Source organism: Prionailurus bengalensis, chromosome C1 (assembly GCF_016509475.1).
Source record: "Prionailurus bengalensis isolate Pbe53 chromosome C1, Fcat_Pben_1.1_paternal_pri, whole genome shotgun sequence".
NCBI classification, from domain to species: domain Eukaryota; kingdom Metazoa; phylum Chordata; class Mammalia; order Carnivora; family Felidae; genus Prionailurus; species Prionailurus bengalensis.
Window position 1 is genome coordinate 183,430,371 of NC_057345.1, and position 21,820 is coordinate 183,452,190.

The following is a 21,820-nucleotide window of genomic DNA, read 5'->3' on the forward strand; positions in this document are numbered from 1 at the left end:
TTTTTGTTGGTATTTAAAATGTCCCAAATCATAATTTTGAAGTGCTCTGTAGTTATGTTCCTATAAGCACAGGGATGCAATGTGCCTTATGTGTTATTAGATGAGCTTCATTCAGGTATGAGTTATAGTGCTGCTGGTGTGAAGTCAATGTTAATGAATCAACAATATATATTAAATAAGATCCTTTTAAATAAAAACCTACATAAAACAAGGTTATGCACTGATTAGTTGGCAAAAATGTTATAAACAGAAGCTTGTAGGAACCTAACCCTGTATTTCCTCTATCAATGTGTTAGTATTCACTGGAATAGAACTACAGTAAGTGATGTGACTGTACCTTAGTACATAATCAGATTATACATTTCTTAAAGAAGCCCTTATTCATCTTTTTTAAAAAGTCAATTTATTTAAACTAAAAACAAAGACACAACAGAAACAGTTCACCCATTTCTGGGTAAATAAAAATCCCTTATTCATCCTTATGCAACATGTAGTACACTGCCACTTACTAACATTTTCTGAAAGTATCTAGTTATTACCAGAGAATAGACTTGTTTTCAAATTTACATGGCTTTTTAACAGACAGGATCTAATAAACACATATGTACTGGAAAGGAGTTCAAAAATGACATGTGTCAAGGCTCAGACCTCCAGGCAAGGAAGTTTGCTTAACAAACTCAGAAATACTTTAAAGCAAAAGACAGTCACAAATGTAAAAAAGCACTTTTTAATTTTAACCAAAAGGATCAAGTTGATATATATATGTATGTGTATATATATATATATATATATATATATATACATACTTTTTTTCTGAAGTATTTATAATAATGTCAGTCAGTATGCTTAAGCAAAACAGTTATTTAATGAAAGTTAAGATGGGCAGTTGTAATTTGTGTGAAATTTACAATTAGAATTTAAACTTCTTTAAAGTCTTATAAAATTCTAAATTGATAATAATTCTCCAAATTGGAAGTCAGATAACTTAATTTTAATACAATTTGAAATTAAAGAACAATTGTTTACACAACAACAAATAAAGACAAGTTTCCAAGACAGATATAAAAATCTAAATTCAAAAATAAACAGAAGAAATGTAAACAGTTATAAGATATCAATTTATAAATGTTGTTTAGAGCAAAGCTATTCAAAGTCTGGTCCATGAGCTATTAGCAACCCATCCCAAATGAAAGAAAAAACTTGTGCCAGAATAAAAATGAACTATATCATTAATCAGCTGACTTTTTATAACAAGACTTTCTTTAAAGGAAGCAATGTTTTGATGTACCTTCTGGGACAGGCGCCTAATCTCATTACAGACTGTAGAACACATACTGCTTACTTCTTTAAAGTGCCCCTATAAATTTACTGCTCAGAGTTAACTTGACCGTGGGGGAAAAATTAAAATGACAATTATAACTGTCATCTGTACTTTATTTTTTAATCCTATCTGTCCAAAAAGCAAAGTTATTAAACTTTATAAACACACCACAATTTAACATTAATTTTCAGATGTGTTTAAGCATTACTGACATCTGGTCACCTCAGAGGGGCTAAGATTCCTGCTTTAATGAGATACAACATCTACTTTTGATATTTGTTTTCAACCTTGGGAGAAAAAGAATAAGAATTGAGTCATTTGTCAACAAGTTCTCCCTAAATACTGGTTTAATTTATTTTCACATTTCAAACAGTGAAAATATTTAAATTAACCTTTATGAAAAAAACTGAATTTGTATGCTGTTTGTGCAACTCCTTGTTGCGTTTTTATAATAAAAATTGCTAGGAAAAAAGGTATGGAAATATACAACTCTGTGTATTCTAGTAACTAAGGGGCAGCAGATGAACTATTTTAAGATTCTTCATATTAAAAGAAAGCTGGCATAAAATATTTTTTAAGAGTCAGCTTATAATTTAAAATTCAAACATTTTTTATTTTTAATTTTTACTATGGCATAATTCTTCTAGAAATTTAAAAATAAAATATGATCTTTTGTAAAAATCCTCTTTCACCAATGGCTTGCTAAATTTTACCTGCATTAGCTTAATATGGAAGGCAAATAACTAGACAATCTACAATTTAGAAAAAACTCATCAGTTTTAGATATACAAGAGCCCAATTTAGCTTCTGCAATGGCTAGTTTATTGAACCAACAAACTATTTCTTAAAGAATTTAAATGTATATTTACATGTCCATAAGAAGAGAGCTCCTTTGGCACCTGAGTTGAACACAATATAGTACAGCAAAGAATCTCTAAGAGAAAGTTGTCTAAAGACTATATATTTTATCTATCTATACATAAATACATACACCTATACATATACACATATACACACACAAGTAGAAATAACTTTTTCTTTAAGGCATGCTAAAGATTTAAAAGGAATTCAACATTTAGTCAAATAAAGTGAACTGATGGCTATTAAAAACAGTTTTAAGTTATTTGGAGTCTTATCAAATTTCAGAAAGTTAAAGACTTTACAGTAATATGTAATTCAAGGGGGGAAAACTCAAGAATTTTTTTTGTCAAAATATAATTTAATTTGATATAGTAACATGATCATGAGGTAATTATCCTAACATGATAATATAACAGAATTTTTGATAGTAACCAGGTGCGAAATCATCAAAGATAACCATAAAAGGAGTGAACTTCCCTTTATTATCACTAAACAGTCACCAGCCACCCTTCTGTCCTTAGACTCTTGCATTGGTTCCAACAAAAGACCATTATAAGGCCACCCTGCAGATGGCCCTCTGCTGGGCCTCATCACTCACTGGAATTTTACCTAAGAACTTTAGAAGCGCATAATGTCATCAGGTTTTATGATCACATCCACCTTGCTGTTGTGGACTCTGGCACTGTGTTAACAGTCTTACTGGTACTGTGATATTTTTTTATGTACACTTTTAGAACTCTGAATGACTGGCTTATATCCTAAGACTTAGAAAACATCTAAAATTCTGTAAGTTGCTGAAATAAGTCAGCATTTTCTTCTACGCTCAATTAATAAATATGTTTGGCCACCCAAAATAGAGTACATGCAGTCTTACTTAAGTATCTTCTACTTCAGAAATTCTGGAAAATGAAAATCCTCTACACTTGTGTACAATCTAAGTCTCCATCTTTCAGTCCTTATTAAATCTGAAGTATGATGAGAGAGGGTAAGACATTTGAGTCAAAAAAAAAAAAATGATACCATGCTGCTTTTTTTTTTTTTTCCTCCAACTTGTATAGAATATCCCTAATTGGGTTTCTAATTTCCCTCTTTGCTCTGGTTAAAGGACTTGTCTCATGTAGCAGATCATATATCCTGGAAATCTTAGGCAGTTTCAAAATATTTGTGATTGAAATGTTTTCAAATATAAAATATCCCACATCTATAAAAATAGTAAATATTCTTGCTTAAACTTGACATTGTTATCCTAATAAAATTTTGTCAGTAGAGGCATGTATATAGAACTTACCTCATAGAACCTATTGAATTCAAATGTCTTCGTTTTGTTCAGTTTTATATCAACCATAATATAAACCCGAATCAATGTTTTCCTCACCTGTAAAATATTTTGATAAATCCATTTGAACTTGAATTCTTCAATTAACATGTAAACTCACATGCATAGCTTTATTTTGGTCATATATTTAAATATTTTCTTCTCTGAAGAGTTAGTATCTCAGAACAGGAAACGAAATTATGCTTGTTACTAATAATTTGGCATTAAAACACTTCTATGCAAAAGTGCATTTACAAAATAAACATGCCATAAATGAAGCTACAAACCACAATCTCACATTGGAGTAGATTTCAAATTCCAAATTCAGTCCAGTAAGTCAAAGAGAAAAGTGCTAACACAGCAAATCTGAAACAAGTTCATGGGGATTGGGCAATGAGTTATCAAAGCGAAATCTTTTGGAAACCATGCTGCTATCCTCTGGAATATTCTCTTTGTCTTCTCGATCACTACAGGTTCCATTACAAGAGGATTTAGAAGTTTTGTCTTCAGAGGACCTTAATGAATGATCCTGACTTTGAGAGGAAGTGGAAGATTCTTCAGGGTGAAATAAGTTTCCAAAGTCCCACTGCTGTAGCCAAGAATGAGACAGGCAGATTTCTGCTGTGGGTCTTTTCCTTTGAAAAGAAAGCATCAAGTGAAAATGGAGAACTAAAAATCAAGTTGGAAACATCTGCAGTTTGATACACTATAGACTTATTTTTTTAATTTATTATGAAAATAACACATATTCATAGTATAGAGGGAATAACAATACCAAAATTGTAGTACCTAGAGTTTCTTTAATATTGACATGTGCTGAAAATTCAATTCATCATGGAGCTTACAGGTAAGACTAGACAAAAAGCTTGAGGACATATGTTAAGCCTCGCAAGTAAAAATCAGTAAAATTATAAAATTCCTTGGGTTAAAGAGATAAAGACATGAAACTATGAAGGAAAACATGTAATTTATAATCTATTATTCTGTGTTCTTAAAAGCAATACTGTTAAATCTCAAAAATACAGGCTGCTCTTGAATGATGTTTATCCAGTATTTTGAGTTTTTACATTTTGCTTTCTCTTTTGAAAATAATACGGTCAAATATCACAATTTTTCAAAAGTTAGGAAAATACCTATCTATAGTCAGACCTACAATCTTAACACAATCACCATTTCCATTACAACATGTTTTCTTAGTCTTTATCTTCATCTTTTATGATCATTTTATGTTCATTTTTTTCTGATTATAAAGAAGTTAATTTACTCACTACAGAAATTTTTATGTTCGTTTTTTGATTTTAAAAACTTAATGGCTCATTTTAAAATTTTAGAACTTAAGGAAAAAACTATTTAAGAAAATAACCAGAAGCAAAAACTAATTTTACTACTATACTACTATTAAATAACCATTTATGTCCAAAACACGGCCAGTGAAAATTTGTGTGGATTTGCATTAAGCCAATAAAATAATTAGCAAACCCGTGAGTTCTTTTTCCTTAAACTGATAAGAAACTGAATCCTCCAGGAGATTAAGTAAAGGTCAGAGATAAAAGACCTGACAGCAACAAAACCAGGATCCGACCCAAGGCATTTTAAAGTAAATGGGGCTGCTCTGGGTAAAGAAATGGGAGGTCAACTTTTTCTTTTCCTCCTCTGAAGTTGCCAATGAGTGAAGTAAGAGTCCTAAACCATGGTTTCAAATCCCCTTCTTTTGCAGGTGGTCAAAGAGCATTTGATTCTTAAACATTTGACAATCAGTAATTTACACTTCCCATATAACTATAATTACTTGACTACAGATTAGTCACAACAAAGTCTATCGCGGCCAGCCACGTGTATTGTAAACCTTCTATTTCTTTTAGGGAATTTCAGGGTTTAGTAGCAGGGTGCGAGAGAAATAACCCAAATCTTCTCTTCACTCCAAAATTTCCTGCTGTATGTTTTGTATTTACCATGTTTGAAGTTATAGATTTGGTATTTAATGATCTCTTATACCACCTCTCTTCCCATTTTATCTGAAACTTGAGAGCATACTTCTAATAATTTTATACTGTTTTAGAATATATCTTTCTTAACAGACATAGGATTCATTCTGTAATTGTACTTAAACACATTAATGTTATAACTTACTCTGGATTTTTTACTAAAAGCCTCTGGATAAAGTCTGTGGCCAGCTGTGAAACCGATGAAAATGTTTCTTCTGAATAATCTACATTAACTTGAGAAATATTGAGGTATGTTTCTTGATTATCTTCTCCCACAAATGGAGATGTATGAGTTAACAACATATATGCTATTATGCCAATATTCCTGAAAAACAAAGAAGGGAGAAGAGGGGAATTTAAAACATATGTTAATCTGAAAACATTTATATAAAGTAAAATTGATACTTGGCAGATTCCTGTCCTCAGAACTTGTAAACTATAGACTTTAAATTGCTTTTCAAATTTCCTATATTATTAAAACTAACATAACTGTGTTATCTCAAAGTCTGCCTCACAGAAAAAGAATATATGGGGAATATACATGTTACATAATTATAAATATAATGTATCAAATATATAGCATGATATCTATAGTCTGCCCTTCATTCAGACACCCTTATTGAGTACACAAAGCTGCTCAAAGGGCAGCATTTCCTAAATGGTACTCAAAGACATATAAATGATCTGTGCGACATAAACAGAAGTTCTGTGCAAACAGAGTCTGCAAGTTTAGCAAAGTACAAAATTGGATAGGTGGATTTTTTTTCATTGCAAGACTTTTCAAAGCCTTAAACACATTCACGAGAAGTCTGATGCTCAGGAGGCAGAAAAAGACAACGCATACAGTGCATGTTTCCCACTTATTTAGCCGTAGGACCTTTTTTCCTTGGCAAGCCCATTACAGTTCCATGGAACACAGGGAACAAGTCTAAACTCTTCCACTTGGACTATGGAGTCAGACCCCCACCATGTTCCCAGCTAAAGTTCTAGTATCAATTCCCGTTCTACTCCTTATGACATCTGATATTCAAAATATGATTTTGCTTGCCACAGAAACTCACAATGCCCTAGAAATATAATCTCCTAAAACTAAACTTTTGTATAAACCTGACTTCATTTTCTCCATACCAAATACCTTTCCAGTTCATCTAGACCTAGATTAGGTATCTCCCATCTGGTGCTTGTCTACTGTTTCCTCCATGCTCATTAAGTATTTTACCTTATTACAGAACATATCACACAGTATTGCAACTATTTTCGTTTTTTATTAGACCGAGTCTTCCTTCAGGAAAGGGATCTTCCTATTTATTTCTATACTTTTGGCTCAGAGCCGAAGTATTACTTAAAAAGAATGTACAGGTAAATGCCTTCTTGTGGCACAGTAATGATACTTCAAAAAAATCTTTTATACAAAGCCTTATTATTTACATTTCTTTGGAATCAAAGAAACCCAGAATATATATTCTACCAAACTTTTAATGAAAGCATTTAGGTAACTAACAAAATCTTACCACATATCTGTTGCTGTAGTAATAGGATCATAGTTCAGGATTTCTGGAGCTGAAAGCAAAGATAAAATTCAAATTCAATACTGACAAATTTAAAAACATGAAAATTATTTTACAATAATTATATATATTTAGTATATATATGTAAAATTATAATATATATTATATATAATTATAATAATAAAACTGCTTTAATTTTAAAGAATAATATCAAGTTGATAGAAATTTAGCATAGTATTAATTATCCTGTGATTGGACATTTAAACATATCTAATGTGGAACAAATTATATACATACTCAGAAGGTTCAAAAGCACAAATAATATTCTTGGAATAACCAGTAGCTATGGAGGAATGTTTTTAATCATTAAATCAATCTCAGGAAAAACAATTATGAAGAAGTAAAATTTTAGACACTGGAATCTTTTTAAAAATTGTAGTTTGATTACTCTGTTAAGAATTAGTTTGTGTTATTTTATTATACTGATTTAAGTTTTTCTTTTCAGAGTAAAGAGAATCATATATATTTACAACAACATTATGAGTAAATTATGCATTCTGGAAGGGCTTTACATTTTCAAGTAGATTAAATATCCCTATTAGACTATCAAAAACCTAATTTCCTATGTAATTAACTTCCCATCATCTCCTTCCCTGCCAACTTTTTAAGTGCAAAATAAATTCTCTATATCTTGTGATTATCATAAATTTCAAATTAGTAGAGGCCAAACTAGGATTTATGCTTGAATAATAACTTTGCTTCACAAAAATTATATCCCAAAGCCTAACATTTTTATTAATAAAGACTTTGAGTCATATACTTGTCTGCCCATCACACAACGTACCACCCTATACATACTTCTGTGAGCTGTGTTATCTATAATTACAATCATTTATTCTAGGACACTATTGTCCCTATTTGCATTCAAAAGTTAGTAATTTGTTTTGTTTTCATTTGGGGAAAGTTAGCTGCCTTGCTGAGTCGCACCTGTTCTGTGTAGTTGTATCTTTTCAATACTTGCATGGGGGTATCAACATAAGCAACAACAAAAAAGTGCAAAAAGATGAATTTTATAAATTAAAATACTTTAAATTTATGTGCTGCTTCATATAACTTAAATTTTTTTCACCTGCATGATTTTATTTGTTGATACAATACAATATTCCCAGATTATCTAATCATAGGATCTTTTTTTGACATCCTTTTTCTTCAAAATCCTCCTTTTACAACCCTAGGCAAAACCTCACATTTTTAAGCAGCAGCAACAAAAAGCAAGTAGTCCTGCTAAAAATTCTTGCAAAACTGAAGATGATGTATATTTATAAACAGCTTCAGAGTTGGGACCAGGACAGAAGTAGAAATGACATTTATCCAACACCCAGGCTTCAAAGGTAAAAATGACTGGGCCATGTGACTGCCTGGTTTCCTCTTTTTTCCATTTTCTCCTGTTCCCTAACTTCCCCTTCACCCATTTTTCTTTATGTAATAAACTGTTACACACAAACATTAACTTCTGAATTTACATGTCCAATGTCATGTGAATTGTTGTGAATGTCTCAATGGTCCTACATTCACTAAAGTTCATTTATTGTGTCATAACCAAATTTCAATGCATTAAAATACCTGAATCAAATAAATCCTGGAATTACATGCTCTAAAATATGGCTTTATGGAGATAACATTTAGTTGATAAACTTCAAAATGGTGTATAAAATGAAAGGAAGTTCTTACCTAAGTATTCTGGTGTTCCCATAATTTCCCGAAGTTCACATGCATTCCCTATTTTTCGAGACATTCCAAAATCTACAATTTTTATATCTCCAAGAGGGTATATGCTGCTTAATAATATATTCTGTGGCTAAATAAAGCACAATAAAAATTGGTAAGTAATATACAACAATAAAAGAATACTAGTCTCAGATGGGAAGTAAATTAAATGTTTAGCTATTACACATTTCATTAAGTCATTCACCAAACATCTACTGAACTACTAGTTAGCAAAAGCTTTATGCTCAATGATAAATAAAGGTAAAATTATACTCAAAGGATTCTTAGTTTGGATGAAAACAAAGTTAGATGAATATACAGATTGAGTGATTATGAGATAAACTGAATAATAAACACAAGATTACTTAATTCTGCCTATTATAAAGTCTAAGAAACTTTTGCTGTAGAGATGATATTTAAGCTGAACCTTACAGAATAAATAGGAGTATTCCGGTTAGAAAGGCACTCTAGGGAACAGCATGAAAGAAAGTATGAAGGAATAAAAAATGTATACTTTTCCAGAAACAGAAAATGGTTCAGTATGATGGTTTTGGGTCTATTAGCTTAGACAATAAGATATATTGATGCATGGAAGGTGTCACCCATTGCTTCCCAGAACCAAGAGACTTTGCTGAAGTCTATTACAAAATTCCTTGCCACAGTCATAACCCAAATAGTTGCCAAGGTGCTGTTCCCAAAGTCTGTGAGAAGAATTTTAAGTCTAACTTCAGGAAAACCCAATGCTTGTTTATTATTAAATCACAGAGACATTAAAGGAGAAGAGGTAAGGGTAATTAGATCTACTGTTGTCAACCACAGGCTTTAGGATATACAAAGCCAGGTTTATTTCCCATCCCCAACCTCAAGTGCTGTGTGGTGTTACGTAATACACTTGGTTTATCCTTAGCAGGAGAAAGACCCAACAGGAAGTTTGTGGGGGCATGATCGTCCTGATATGTACCATATTGTTGTTTTTACAATATCTTATTGGTAGGGGACGTGGCAGGGCTGCTAGGTACTTAACACTACCCTCTTCCAGAGGGGGGCCCAACACAGACAAACATGTTTTTTCTTTTGAAAATGGGGTAAGAAAAAGAAAGAAAGTCTAGTTTGAGACAAATTTTGAGACAAAGTTTGTACAAGATACCCAAATGGTACCTAATTTGCAGTTGAAGAAAATAATTTGGAATTTAGGAGAGAAGTCTGGGCTATAGGAAACAGAACTGGGAATCATCATTATGGTGAAAGTGGTAGTGAAGGGCAAAGGATCATGCAAAGGGAGACAAAATAGAAAGAGAAGAATCCAATGTTCAAAAAATAAGACACAGATTGATTGAGATTTTGGGTGGCTGTGGAGGGAAGATAAAGAGAAAGGATAATAACGTAAGAGTTTAAAATGGTATTTCAGGGCTTGAGTAAGGGGACTGAATCGTCTGGGGGGCAAAAATGGAGGGGCCAAAAGACTAAACATCTCAAGGGAAAAATGAATGAATATAATGGGAGCAAAGAAACAAGCACTAGAAGGAGGTTATCTTCAGAGATGGAGATTAGACTAGAGTATTTTAGAGATGGGGCAGTTTTACAAGATGAGAAATCCAGGATGTAAGAGTGGGATGGTGTACAATGATTGAAGAATTAGAACAGGGAGGAATGATGGTTTTTAAGAGCCCAGTGATTAAGTTGATCTGCTCGCATATGCAGTCCTCTCCTCTCTGCCAATACAAAATTAAGTCCATGTAGCACACATACACAAGTGCACCCAGTGCAGTACAGAGAGTCATAATCTGACTGTTGCTTCCTACCAAATCCAGCTTGCAATTATGCATCCCAAGAGCAGAAGGAAAAAAGATGCTGTATTACTTAAAATCATATGGTACATTACCTTTAAATCAAGATGTACAATGTTATTCTGATGTAGATAACATACTCCTTCAAGTATTTGCTTAATGAGTCTGATAATGTCATTTTCAGAAACCATTTCAGCCAGCTCAGGTAAACACAAGTTGAAAATTTCTCCACCTGCAGCACTGAAATAAAATTCAAATAGAAACTTGGAAAATCATTGACCTAAAAATGACAATTTTTAAATACTGTAAAACTGTTAGGTAAAAGCTATAGCTATCTAGTCTCTCTCTATAGATACATGCACTTTTGACTCTCATGACAACTATGTGGGTTATTATTCCCATTTATTGATGAAGAAACAAGTACAAAGAGGTTAAGCTAATTGTACAACGTAACACAGTAAACAGGAAACCAGAACCTGAGTCTGTATGATATGGGCAAAAATCTGCATTTTTAACTGTACTTGTACTGTAGCTTCCCAAATCTTTACTATTTTTAAAAGAATTGAAAATCTAAACAATGCTGACAAAAGCATAGAAAAAAGTCCCTTGGTTTGGAATCAAATGATATAAATTTAAATCCCAAATCTGCTATTTACCAGCAATATAACTTAGGATCAGTCATTTATTTGTCTTTCACCATCTGTAAAACAGAGTCATCACTGAGCTCAATAGATTTTTTTTTTTAAGAGAGAGTGCAAACAGGGGAGAGGGACAGAAGGAGAGAGAGAGAGAATCCCAAGCAAGTTCCATGCCCAGTGTGGAGCCCAACACAGGGCTTGATCCCATTGACCCTGAGATCATGACCTCAGTTGAAATCGAGTCGGACGCTCAGCCGACTGAGTCACTCTGGCACCCATAGATTTTTTTTGAAGATTAAATCTAAAAAAATGCAAACCCTTCCCCCCACCCCAGATTGTTATTCAAAAATTTATAAGGTATATTTAAGAACATCTCAAGTAGGGTGACTGGGTGTCTCAGTCGGCTAAGTGTCTGACTTTGACTCGGGTCATGATCTCATGGTTCATGGGTTCGAGTCCCACATCGGGCTCTGTGCTTCAGAGCCTGAAGCCTGCTTCAGATTCTGTGTCTCCCTCTCTCTCTGCTCCTCCCCGGCTCATGCTCTCTCTCACTTTCACTCTCAAAAATAAATAAACATAAAAAAAATATTAAAAAAAAAAAAGAATATCTCAAGTAAAGCATATTCTATGTGGTAAAACAGGACAGTGTCTAACATGTAGAAGGTGTTCAATAAAGGTTTGTTGAACGAATGAATGATGGAATAGGCAGTCATTCTTCAGAGCAGCTGAAACTGAAATTCAGAAGTCTTGCTGACTGACAAGAGGAAGAAGCATTTCATATGTATGAGCAGTCATAAGAAGGAAAAGAAAAGGAAAAGAAACACCTTTGTTTCTGAAGGTACATATTCACAGACCAAAAAATAAAAATAACTTTAAAATATAGGAACGTGCCATAAAAGTAACCAGTTTACGTATAATTTCTATCTTCTATATCCTCTAAATTTAACACAATGCATAGGCATTACTTTTATAACCAGAAGTATCCTAAGGGTTTTTTGTTTGTTTCAGTAACAAAATCAAACAAATATTATGATTGTCAGCCAATCAGACTGTCTCTTCTTTTTAGGTTGGTAAGTTGACCAATGTCTTTTGTAGGATTGCCATTTTTCCCATAAAAGCAGGACACAGGTAGAGCTATGGGAAACGGAAAATTAGGAAGAGGAGCTAAGAGGAGGAAATGAACAGATAACACAAGAAGCAGATTACAGAAGTCAGCAGAAACTAGAATAAATGTAAGCAGTGAGTAGTAGACAAGCAAATGATTTGTTCAAACAAGCCACACAAGAGCAGTGACTAGAGAGGAAAAAATATCTCTACAGAGATAAAAGACACCTATATACCATTATCATTGCCCTGGAAGGCATATTCAGGTACACCTCCTTTTTCTCTATTAGAAGAGTTGTCCTCTGATGGGACATCAACCAACAAATTTAGAAATTTGGAGTGTTTGCCTTCATTCGCGTATGTATTTGTATATATGTTGTGTGTGATAATAGTACTTTAGTAAAAGTACATTGTCATGTAAACCTATGTGTTATACATCTTTCAAAAGGCTAAATAAATGTGGTAAGATGTCAACAATTGGTAAATCAAACTGAAAAGTATGAGTATTGATTATACTGTTCTTTCAACTTCTTTGAAGATTTTAAATTTTGTACCAAAAAAGTCAAGGAAGAAAAGTATGTAGGATGACTTGAGGAGGGGATCAGATTGGTAATTGTTATTAGAGTAAAAGATTTCACCGTTCTACTTTCACCACATAAAAATTATGCCACCTTATGAAAATAACTAAGTCTCCCTGGCTACATTTTTACCTTTGAGATTATCTGATGTGACAATGCTACCCAAAAAGTAGTAAGAACTAAACCAAATTCTAGTAATAAATTTTAGTAGGTCTTAGTTGATCTAGTAATAAATTATTTCAGGGGTGCTGGGTGGCTCAGTCGGTTCAGCATCTGACTTCAGCTCAGGTCATGATCTCACAGTCCGTGAGTTCAAGCCCCACGTTGGGCTCTCTGTGGACAGCTCAGAGCCTGGAGCCTGCTTCAGATTCTGTGTCTCCCTCTCTCTCTGCCCCTCCCCTGATCACGCCCTGTCTCTCTCAAAAATAAGCATTAAAAAAATTTTTTTTAATTATTTTAATCCATTTATACATTTAATGAGTGCTTGCTATACACTTCAGCCATAAGGTACAGTTGTGCCCTTATGGAATTCAGTTTACTTGGCAGGGTACCTGAATCAATTTTCAGAGTATGAACAAAATCCAACCATAAAATGTGTCAAAATTTTCTGATGTATTTTGTTGTTGCTATTTAGATAAATCCCCCAAAGAAAATTTTATGAAAGTACTCAATGCTCCTATGTATTCATTCTCTAAAACTAGTATTCCATTACTATGTTTGAAAAACGTTAGCTCCTTTTCACATACTTCAAATGTGCAGTGTCATGCAAGTAGATAACTTTTTTTTTTTCTCAAGTTAGTTAACATACAGTGTAGTCTTGGCTTCAGGAGTAGAACCCAGTGATTCATTTCTTACATATGACACCCAGTGCTCATCCCCAAAAGTGACCTCCTTAATGCCCATCACCTATTTAACCCACCCCCCACCCCCCACCCCCATCAACCCTCAGTTTGTTCTCTGTATTTAAGAGTCTCTTATGGTTTGCCTCCGTCTCTTTTTTATATTTTTTCTTCCCTTCCCCTATGTTCACCTATCAAATTTCTCAAATTCCACATATGAATGAAATCATATGGTATTGGTCTTTCTCTGAGTGACTTATTTTGCTTAGCAAAATACCCAAGTAGATAACTTTTTAAAGGTTAGATTAATCTAACAAAAATAATCACAAAATATATGAAAAATGAAATCAGACTGATAGTATCCTGGGCATTTCTGTGATTCTAATTTATTTTGAAGGTGCTATATTATACCTTAGTATGTTGTTTTATGGGAAATGTACATAGTATTAATTCTTTAATAAAAAATTTTTTTAATGTTTATTTGAGAGACAGAGAGCGTGAGCAGAGGAGGAACAGAGAGAGAGAGAGAGAGAGGGGGAGAGAGAGAGAGAGAGAGAGAGAGAGAGAGAAGCCAAAGCAGGCTCTAGGCTCTGAGCTGTTAGCACAGAGCCCAATGTGGGGCTCAAACCCATGAACCATGAGATCATGACCTGAGCTGAAGTCAGATGTTTAACTGACTGAGCCACCCAGGCACCCTCATAGTAGTCATTCTTTTTTTTTTTTTTTAATTTTTTTGACATTTATTTATATTTGAGAGAGAGAGAGAGAGTGCGAGAGACAGAGTGTGAGCAGGGGAGGGGCAGAGAGAGAGGGAGACACAGAATCTGAAGCAGGCTCCAGGCTCTGAGCTGTCAGCACAGAGCCTGACGCGGGGCTCGAACCCATGAACCATGAGATCATGACCTGAGCCAAAGTCAGTCGCTCAACCAACAGAGCCATCCAGGTGCCCCCATAGTATTCATTCTTAAATGAACTACTTGCCAGTTTAACATTTTGCAAAATAAGCATTTTCATATTTATAAGTTGATTCTAGGTAATCAACTTTCCTGGTATAAAAACATACTTTTTACAAATATATAAACAAATTTCTTCATCCTTAAAATACCTGAATACTAAAATTAGGCTATATTACTTCTTGTTTTTTATTATTTTATTTTAGAGAGAGAGAGAAAGGCAGAGAAAGAGCATGAGTGGGAGACAGGGGCAGAGGAAGAGAGAGAGAGAGAGACAGAAGAGAGAGAGAGAAAATCTTATACAGGCTTCATACTCAGCAGAGAGCCCAATACGGGGATTGAGCCCATGACCCTGGGATCATGCATGACCTGAACCAAAATCAAGAGTTAGAAGCTTAATAGACTGAGCCACCCAGATGCCCCTAGGCTACATAATATACTTTTACATTCAAAAAGGCAATGATGCAGGTTAACCACTAAAAAGAATTACTGTATTTATAATGCATTTTTTTCTGAAGTAAATACTTAATCTCTTTAGTTTATTATAAAATAGATTTCTTCTATAAAAAATTATCAGACCCTAAAAGCATATTAAACATAAATTTAGCTAACCTTTTCCAAGTGTTGTAGATGTTCAAACACATTTTATATACATATAATAAATGTGTCAGACTGTCACTCATAAAGGTACTATTTTAGAGTCACATGTGTGAATATACTAATTAACCGGCCAGTTGGCTTAACCATGATCTACCCCATGCTTAATGTGATGAATTGTTGACTATTTGGGTGTTTTCAGCTTTTCACTGAGTTGTGGGAAGAGATATATTTTATTTCTTATTGCTACAATTCCTAACAGTTTTTCACAAGTTACACAATACTAAGTAAATGTGTTTCTTCAACAATGTGACAAGCACACCTTCACCTTCATGCAAATTCACCCTTCTATTCTCCATGAGTCATTCCCTTGGATGTATTTTTCAAATAGATGGATAAATTATATAAATGATTTCAATTCTATTTATCCATCAGGTAGTTCTGCACAAAAACTCTTCGACTTTCTATGCTATTAGCAATGAAAGTATACTTGTTTCACCACATTCCTCAAGCATTGTGATGTCATTTGGGGTTTTTTGTGTGTACTGTTTAATTAGTTTTTGTGTATATGTGAAAATATTCAAATATACACCATGTCTCTCTAATATTTTATCAACAGAAATCTTTACAAGTTTTTTTCCTAAATGTTTATTTTGAGAGAGAGAGAAAGCACATGTGTGTGTGCAAGTGGGGGAGGGGCAGAGAGACTCAGTAAGAGAGAATCCCAAGCAGGCTCCATTCTGTCAGTGCAGAGCCCAATGCAGGGTTTGATCTCATGAACTGTGAGATCATGACCTGGGCTGAAATTAAAAGTTGGACACCCAACAGACTGAGCCACCCAGGTGCCCCCAAATCTTTATAAGTTCTTGTCATACTTTTATCATTCTTGTTCTTAACATTTCAAGCCACCTTTATCCCACCAATTAAAGTAAGTACTACAAATTTATTTAAATTTATTAAAGTATATACTTACTACTCCAATATCAAAATGATCTCACTGGTATTTTCATAGACTTCATGAAGATTAATCACATGAGGGCAAGATTTTGCCAATTCAAGTACGGCAATCTCGTGCAGAATCTCTGCTCGACAATCCTGTCCTCTTCTTCTCTTTTTCAGAAACTTCGCAGCATATTCTTGGCCAGTAGATTTTGATATACACTGTCTAACCACAGCAAACTTTCCTCTGGGGGGAAAATGAGGACAGTCAATTTTAACTTTTCCAAAATGAACAATATTAACATAACACACAGTTACAACTCCAATTTAGAATTAATCCTTTCAAACAACTATGCCATTAGTTGAGAACTATGTTCTCTTAACTGAATCAAATACTACATATACTTTTATGAAATTTATATTATTATCACAGAAAAATTAAAATGGTAAATGTAAAAACAGGATAAGACATAACTGTATTTGTTCATCACTGTTAATATAATACATTATCATTGTAGGGGAGATCTCATTTGCATTCCAACTCCATGCCATACTCTTGTTATAAATGTTTGTGTTTAAATATCATAACAGTCCTATATAGCAATGAAATTGTTTTGCAGAGCCCAGAGAGTATATGTATCTTAGTCTATTTCCAAAGACTGTACCTTTTTTTTTTTTTAATTTTTTTTTTCAACGTTTATTTATTTTTGGGACAGAGAGAGACAGAGCATGAACGGGGGAGGGGCAGAGAGAGAGGCAGACACAGAATCGGAAACAGGCTCCAGGCTCTGAGCCATCAGCCCAGAGCCCGACGCGGGGCTCGAACTCACGGACCGCGAGATCGTGACCTGGCTGAAGTCGGATGCTTAACCGACTGCGCCACCCAGGCGCCCCTCTTTGAAACTTTCTATCACTAATTTATTAGTTGTTTTTCCAGTAAATCTCTTAATATTGGCCAGTAGTCTATGAAGCCTGTAACAGACAACAGAGTTATATGTATCCTACAGAGAGTATCCAGAGACACTTCATGATCAACTAAGAAAATTAATAGTTATCAATAGCTAAGTACAAATACACCCATTAAGTTCATGTTTATCATTTTAGGAATAAGTAGGTGTTCAGCTCTCTCCAACGGAAGTGCTCAGCATCTCAACCAAAATTTAAATTTACACTATACTAAGTGTATAGTTGCCCAAAATCTAATTTCCCAAAGATCGAGAGCTATTTTGAGTAAGACTATTTTAAGAAACTAATAAAGGCAACTGACTGCCTACCCAGAAAAATGTACGCATGCCCTTAAACAGAAAGTTTTACATATAATTCCAGAGGGTTTTCAGACTTCAAAGCCCATCTATCGACCTTCTAAACCTGAGTCCACAGGATCCAAGATTAAGAACCTATATCCTAAGGCTCAAACTAACATATGAAGTATAAATAAAGGGTCTTCAGAGAAGAACTTTTGTTCCCTAACTCTTCTTTCTCCAATTTGACTTCTAACACATGTCAGGTGCTTAGCAAGGAAAACCTGGTATTTGGGGTTGGGGAGGGGGGAACAAAATAAATTGCTTGATTGTTATTTTACTTGCTATTCTCAAGGGCCAGGATGACAAGGATTCCTACTCTTTATTTCCCACATTTCTTCAAAACTGGTTCCAGTGAAAAGGACAGGAAACCAAGCTGAAAAAGTATGCTACAATGCCAAAAGAAGTGACCAGGCTATAATTTGACTCTTCTACATTCATCAAAACATACAACTCAATAAATTTGCATGCACAAGCCTGATTCTTGGAAAGAACGTTTCATTTAAGATTTGGCATATATAATTTAAACTAAGGCACTTTCTCACCATATGCAAAAGCAATACAATTCAATGCATTTCAATGAGCATACAAAAAGGTCATCAGTCTTTGTCTTCAAACTACCCTTTATGGATTTTATACTGGATAAATCAAGTCAAACTAAGATTAAATGACTCACGAAACATCATATATGGAGTTGGAGTGCCGAGAATTAAACTATGGAATGTGAATTTTTAGCTTTCTCTTCTAATCACTACAAAACAATTCCTCCCTTTAAGATCATTTTTTAAGAAGTGCAACTCACTTCTGCCAATTCTCACTCACATTTAGAAGTGAAAGTGTGTCTAAAACAGAAAGGAAATTTTGAGTTTTATACAGAAATTCAGCTTGTAAAACTAAGTAAACAGAAACTAGTTAGCCAAGAAAATTGTCCATCTGAAAAAAAAAATAGTTTATACTACCAACTGTGACAATTAAGTTCTGCTGCAATTTTGTAATTACATCTATAAGCCAGAATTTTCTCAGGAACAAAGAGCAAAATTAACTGGTAACACTTTTTAACCTCATTGTTTCATGTATTCTTATGAGGCTTTTTTAAACAATCCAGTACAAAAGTGACCAAATGATGCTGGTACTTATTTATTTACCTGTCAGTGCTTACCACTGGGTAAAAGTCCCATTCTAATTACTACAGTTGTTATAAACTGTACACTTTGCTAATGCATAACAGCAACTGAAGTATCTGTTGAATGAATGCAAGAGCTATGCACCTACTAGAATACCATACACTGTGCTATTGTAGTTTATATCCTGTACTTAAAGCATTTATATTTTTAAAAGTTATTTGAAATTCCAATAACATTTTACATATATATAAATGTATATGCTGTTAAATAGGTAAATATCCTTACCATAATTATCAGATGACTTAGGAAGGAAAGAGTATTTATTTCCTATTCTAAAATGTTAGTTGCAGTTTAGAAGTAACAAAAATAATCTTTTATCATAATTTTCCTGTATCAAACTTAACAGAAATATTTAAGAAAATTAAATACCCTTAACAACAATACTTAATTCACAACCTAAAAAGGCAAAGCTGACTAGATTTACCAGCAGTGAAAAGTGCTAGTAGTTACCCTTTTGCATTCTAGAATAGACGATAAAATGTGAAAGGAGGGGGGGAGGGTGAGCCACAAAGGAAGCTGACGTTTATTTCTGCATCTGCCTCACCCTTCTAACCACAAGAAGTCCTAAGAAACCTTGCCTCAGTTGGGGGAGGGGTGGAAAAAAACATACCCAACATGTTAAAAAACAGGAACAATGCAAAGTTTTTTGAGAATAGTCTAAAATGAACTGTTAACTTTTACATATTTTCTTTTAGTCTGCTAAAGGAAAATAAATTCTTCAGCACTAACATCTTAAAATTAAATTTTAAAAAGTTGATTTAGAAAGATCAACTTGATTTAAAAGACTTTTGTAGTTCACACCACATGCTAGAATTATGTTTACATAGTTCAAAATGTAAAGCCTCAAGAAAAACAGTATTTTGATCTTAATTTTCATTGTGCATTAGTATAGGATATTAAAGTTAGTAGCAATAGTGGAAGAACTTAAAGCAAGTTATTGACAGATGAAAGACCATGATTTCCAACTGATCAAGTTTTACTAATTAGAAATACCAAGGGGCACCTGGATGGCTCAGTTGGTTAAACCTCCCACTTCGGCTCAGGTCATGATCTCATAGTTCCTGGGTTCGAGCTCCACGTCAGGCTCTGTGCTGATAGCGCAGAGTTTTGAGCCTGCTTCAGTTTCTGTGTCTTCCTCTCTTTCTTTGCCCCTCCCTGCTCTCTCTCCCAAAAATAAAATAAACATATTTTTTTAATAAAAAAAAGAAGTATCAAAATTTACCATCTGACTCATTAGCCCATATCAATTCAAAGAAAAATGTTAGGTCTCTTTCATAAAGATATTAGAAGATGGGATATTAGCAATCTGAGTTTGTTTTAATCAGAGGCTATTATGAGTTTTTGTTCTAGAATGTTAAAAAATACACCTGATTCAAGTTCATGCTTGTTATTTATGATAGTACCTCATTTATAAAACAATGTAATTATTAATACTGTCCTCCCCAAATTTTAGGTTCTACAAATCTCTCAAAGGAAAAAGTATTTTATAGACTTTCTAGCCCCCATAATATCCCTTATTTTGCAAAGTTAACTTAATAAATATATGTACAGTTACTGATCAAAATATAACTTAGAAAAATGGAAAAGATCCCCTTTATTGTGTTTACTGTTCAAAGCTTTTTATATTCAGTTACCTGCTCAAAGCAGTTGCCAAACATCTTTGCAATAGAAGGAAACTTGGAGACATCTAGTCCACCCTCTCAATGAAAAGGAAATCACACAACTAAGTAGATCCACAGTAAAGACAGGTCAACTGACTTCCAATTTAATGTGTTTTTTACTAATATACTACATGATGCTGTATGACACATATTTGACATGGTTGTTGAAAAAAAAAGAAAGAAGCCTCCCAATGGAATCTTAAGCTACCTCAATAAACCTTTACAGCATTCTAGATGTTAAGATATTGACCAAACTGTGTACACTCTACGCCTCCTCATTTTAAGACTGACAAAGAAAAATACAAGGAGTCCAGAAGAAGGTAACTGGATCAAGGAAGGCTGTCTGGAAATTAGGTCATAATATGAGCATTTAAGGAAACTGGCAGTGTTTGGCCATATTCAAATTTCTGAAGAATTTTTACAAGGACTTTACATGCAGCTACAAAAGATGAACCACATCTATTGGGTAGATGTTAGCAGAGTAGAAAATAGAACCTTCTGTGCCTAAGAGGCACCCACAAAATGGAACAGATACATTCTGAGGTAATGAGTTCCCCATCACGGCAGCATTCAAATTAAGGCTGGATAAACAGCTTGTCAGGAAAAGTATAGGAAAGATTGCTGCGTAAATTGTATTAGACCACCACTGACCACCAAAGTCCTTCCAGTGCAAAGATTCTATCACTATTTGATGTGACATACAGGCAACTAAAAGTAAAACTTACTCCTTCCTGTTATAATGCAAACAGAAATAATTACAGATTTAGAACTAAACAATTTCCTAGAAACATTCTTTAAGAAAATTTTTTTAATGTTTATGAGAGAGAGAGAGAGAGAGAGAGAGAGAGAGAGAGAGAGAGAGACAGAACATGAGCGGGGAAGGGGCAGAGAGAGAGGGAGACACAGAATCCGAAGCAGGCTCCAGGTTCTGAGCTGTCAGCACAGAGCTTGACATGGGCTCGAACTCACAAACCACAAGATCCTGACCTAAGCTGAAGTCAGACACTCAACTGATTGAGCCACCCAGGTGCCCCTTCCAGGAAACATCCTGAAAGATTTTTAAAACTGTATCTTTCAATACACCATTAAAACACCCAGATACTTTGTACGTAAAATTAAATAAATAAATATGGCAGGAATTATGAAAAATGCTTCCATATTTAGTCCTTAGTCTAATGAAGTAGATATTATCATCCTTATTTTGCAAAAGAAAGACTGCATCCAACAACTGATAAGGCTAGGACTTGTTACCCTTCCTGTAAAAGATCACCAAGAACAGAATTACTTTTCATGGTCCAGTCAACTTTTGTTTTCACACTGAGATTTTCAAAGATAAAAATCAATCATACTATCTTACTATAGATCTATCAATACAAACACAGACTTAGCAAATCATTTTAATTTAAGATAAGCAAAACATTTACCTCCAGAACTAAAATCAAACCGAAGACAGAAACTGATCACCATCTTTCAACTCTGCTA

General features: G+C 33.9%; 1 protein-coding gene across 2 annotated transcripts in view; it reads right to left on the minus strand.

Moving 5' to 3' along the window:
- Positions 1-384: 384 nt before the first annotated feature.
- STK17B (serine/threonine kinase 17b) overlaps positions 385-21,820 on the minus strand; it is a 31,886-nt gene continuing 10,450 nt past the window's right edge. For both annotated transcript variants that reach the window (XM_043577365.1, XM_043577364.1), the window contains exons 3-8: positions 16,227-16,439; positions 10,640-10,784; positions 8,722-8,848; positions 6,994-7,042; positions 5,628-5,807; positions 385-4,132 (exon numbers count right to left, since the gene is read on the minus strand). In XM_043577365.1, coding sequence (XP_043433300.1) covers positions 3,850-4,132; positions 5,628-5,807; positions 6,994-7,042; positions 8,722-8,848; positions 10,640-10,784; positions 16,227-16,439 — 997 coding nt within the window. In that variant the 3' untranslated portion in view covers positions 385-3,849. The remainder of the gene's footprint in view (positions 4,133-5,627; positions 5,808-6,993; positions 7,043-8,721; positions 8,849-10,639; positions 10,785-16,226; positions 16,440-21,820) is intronic.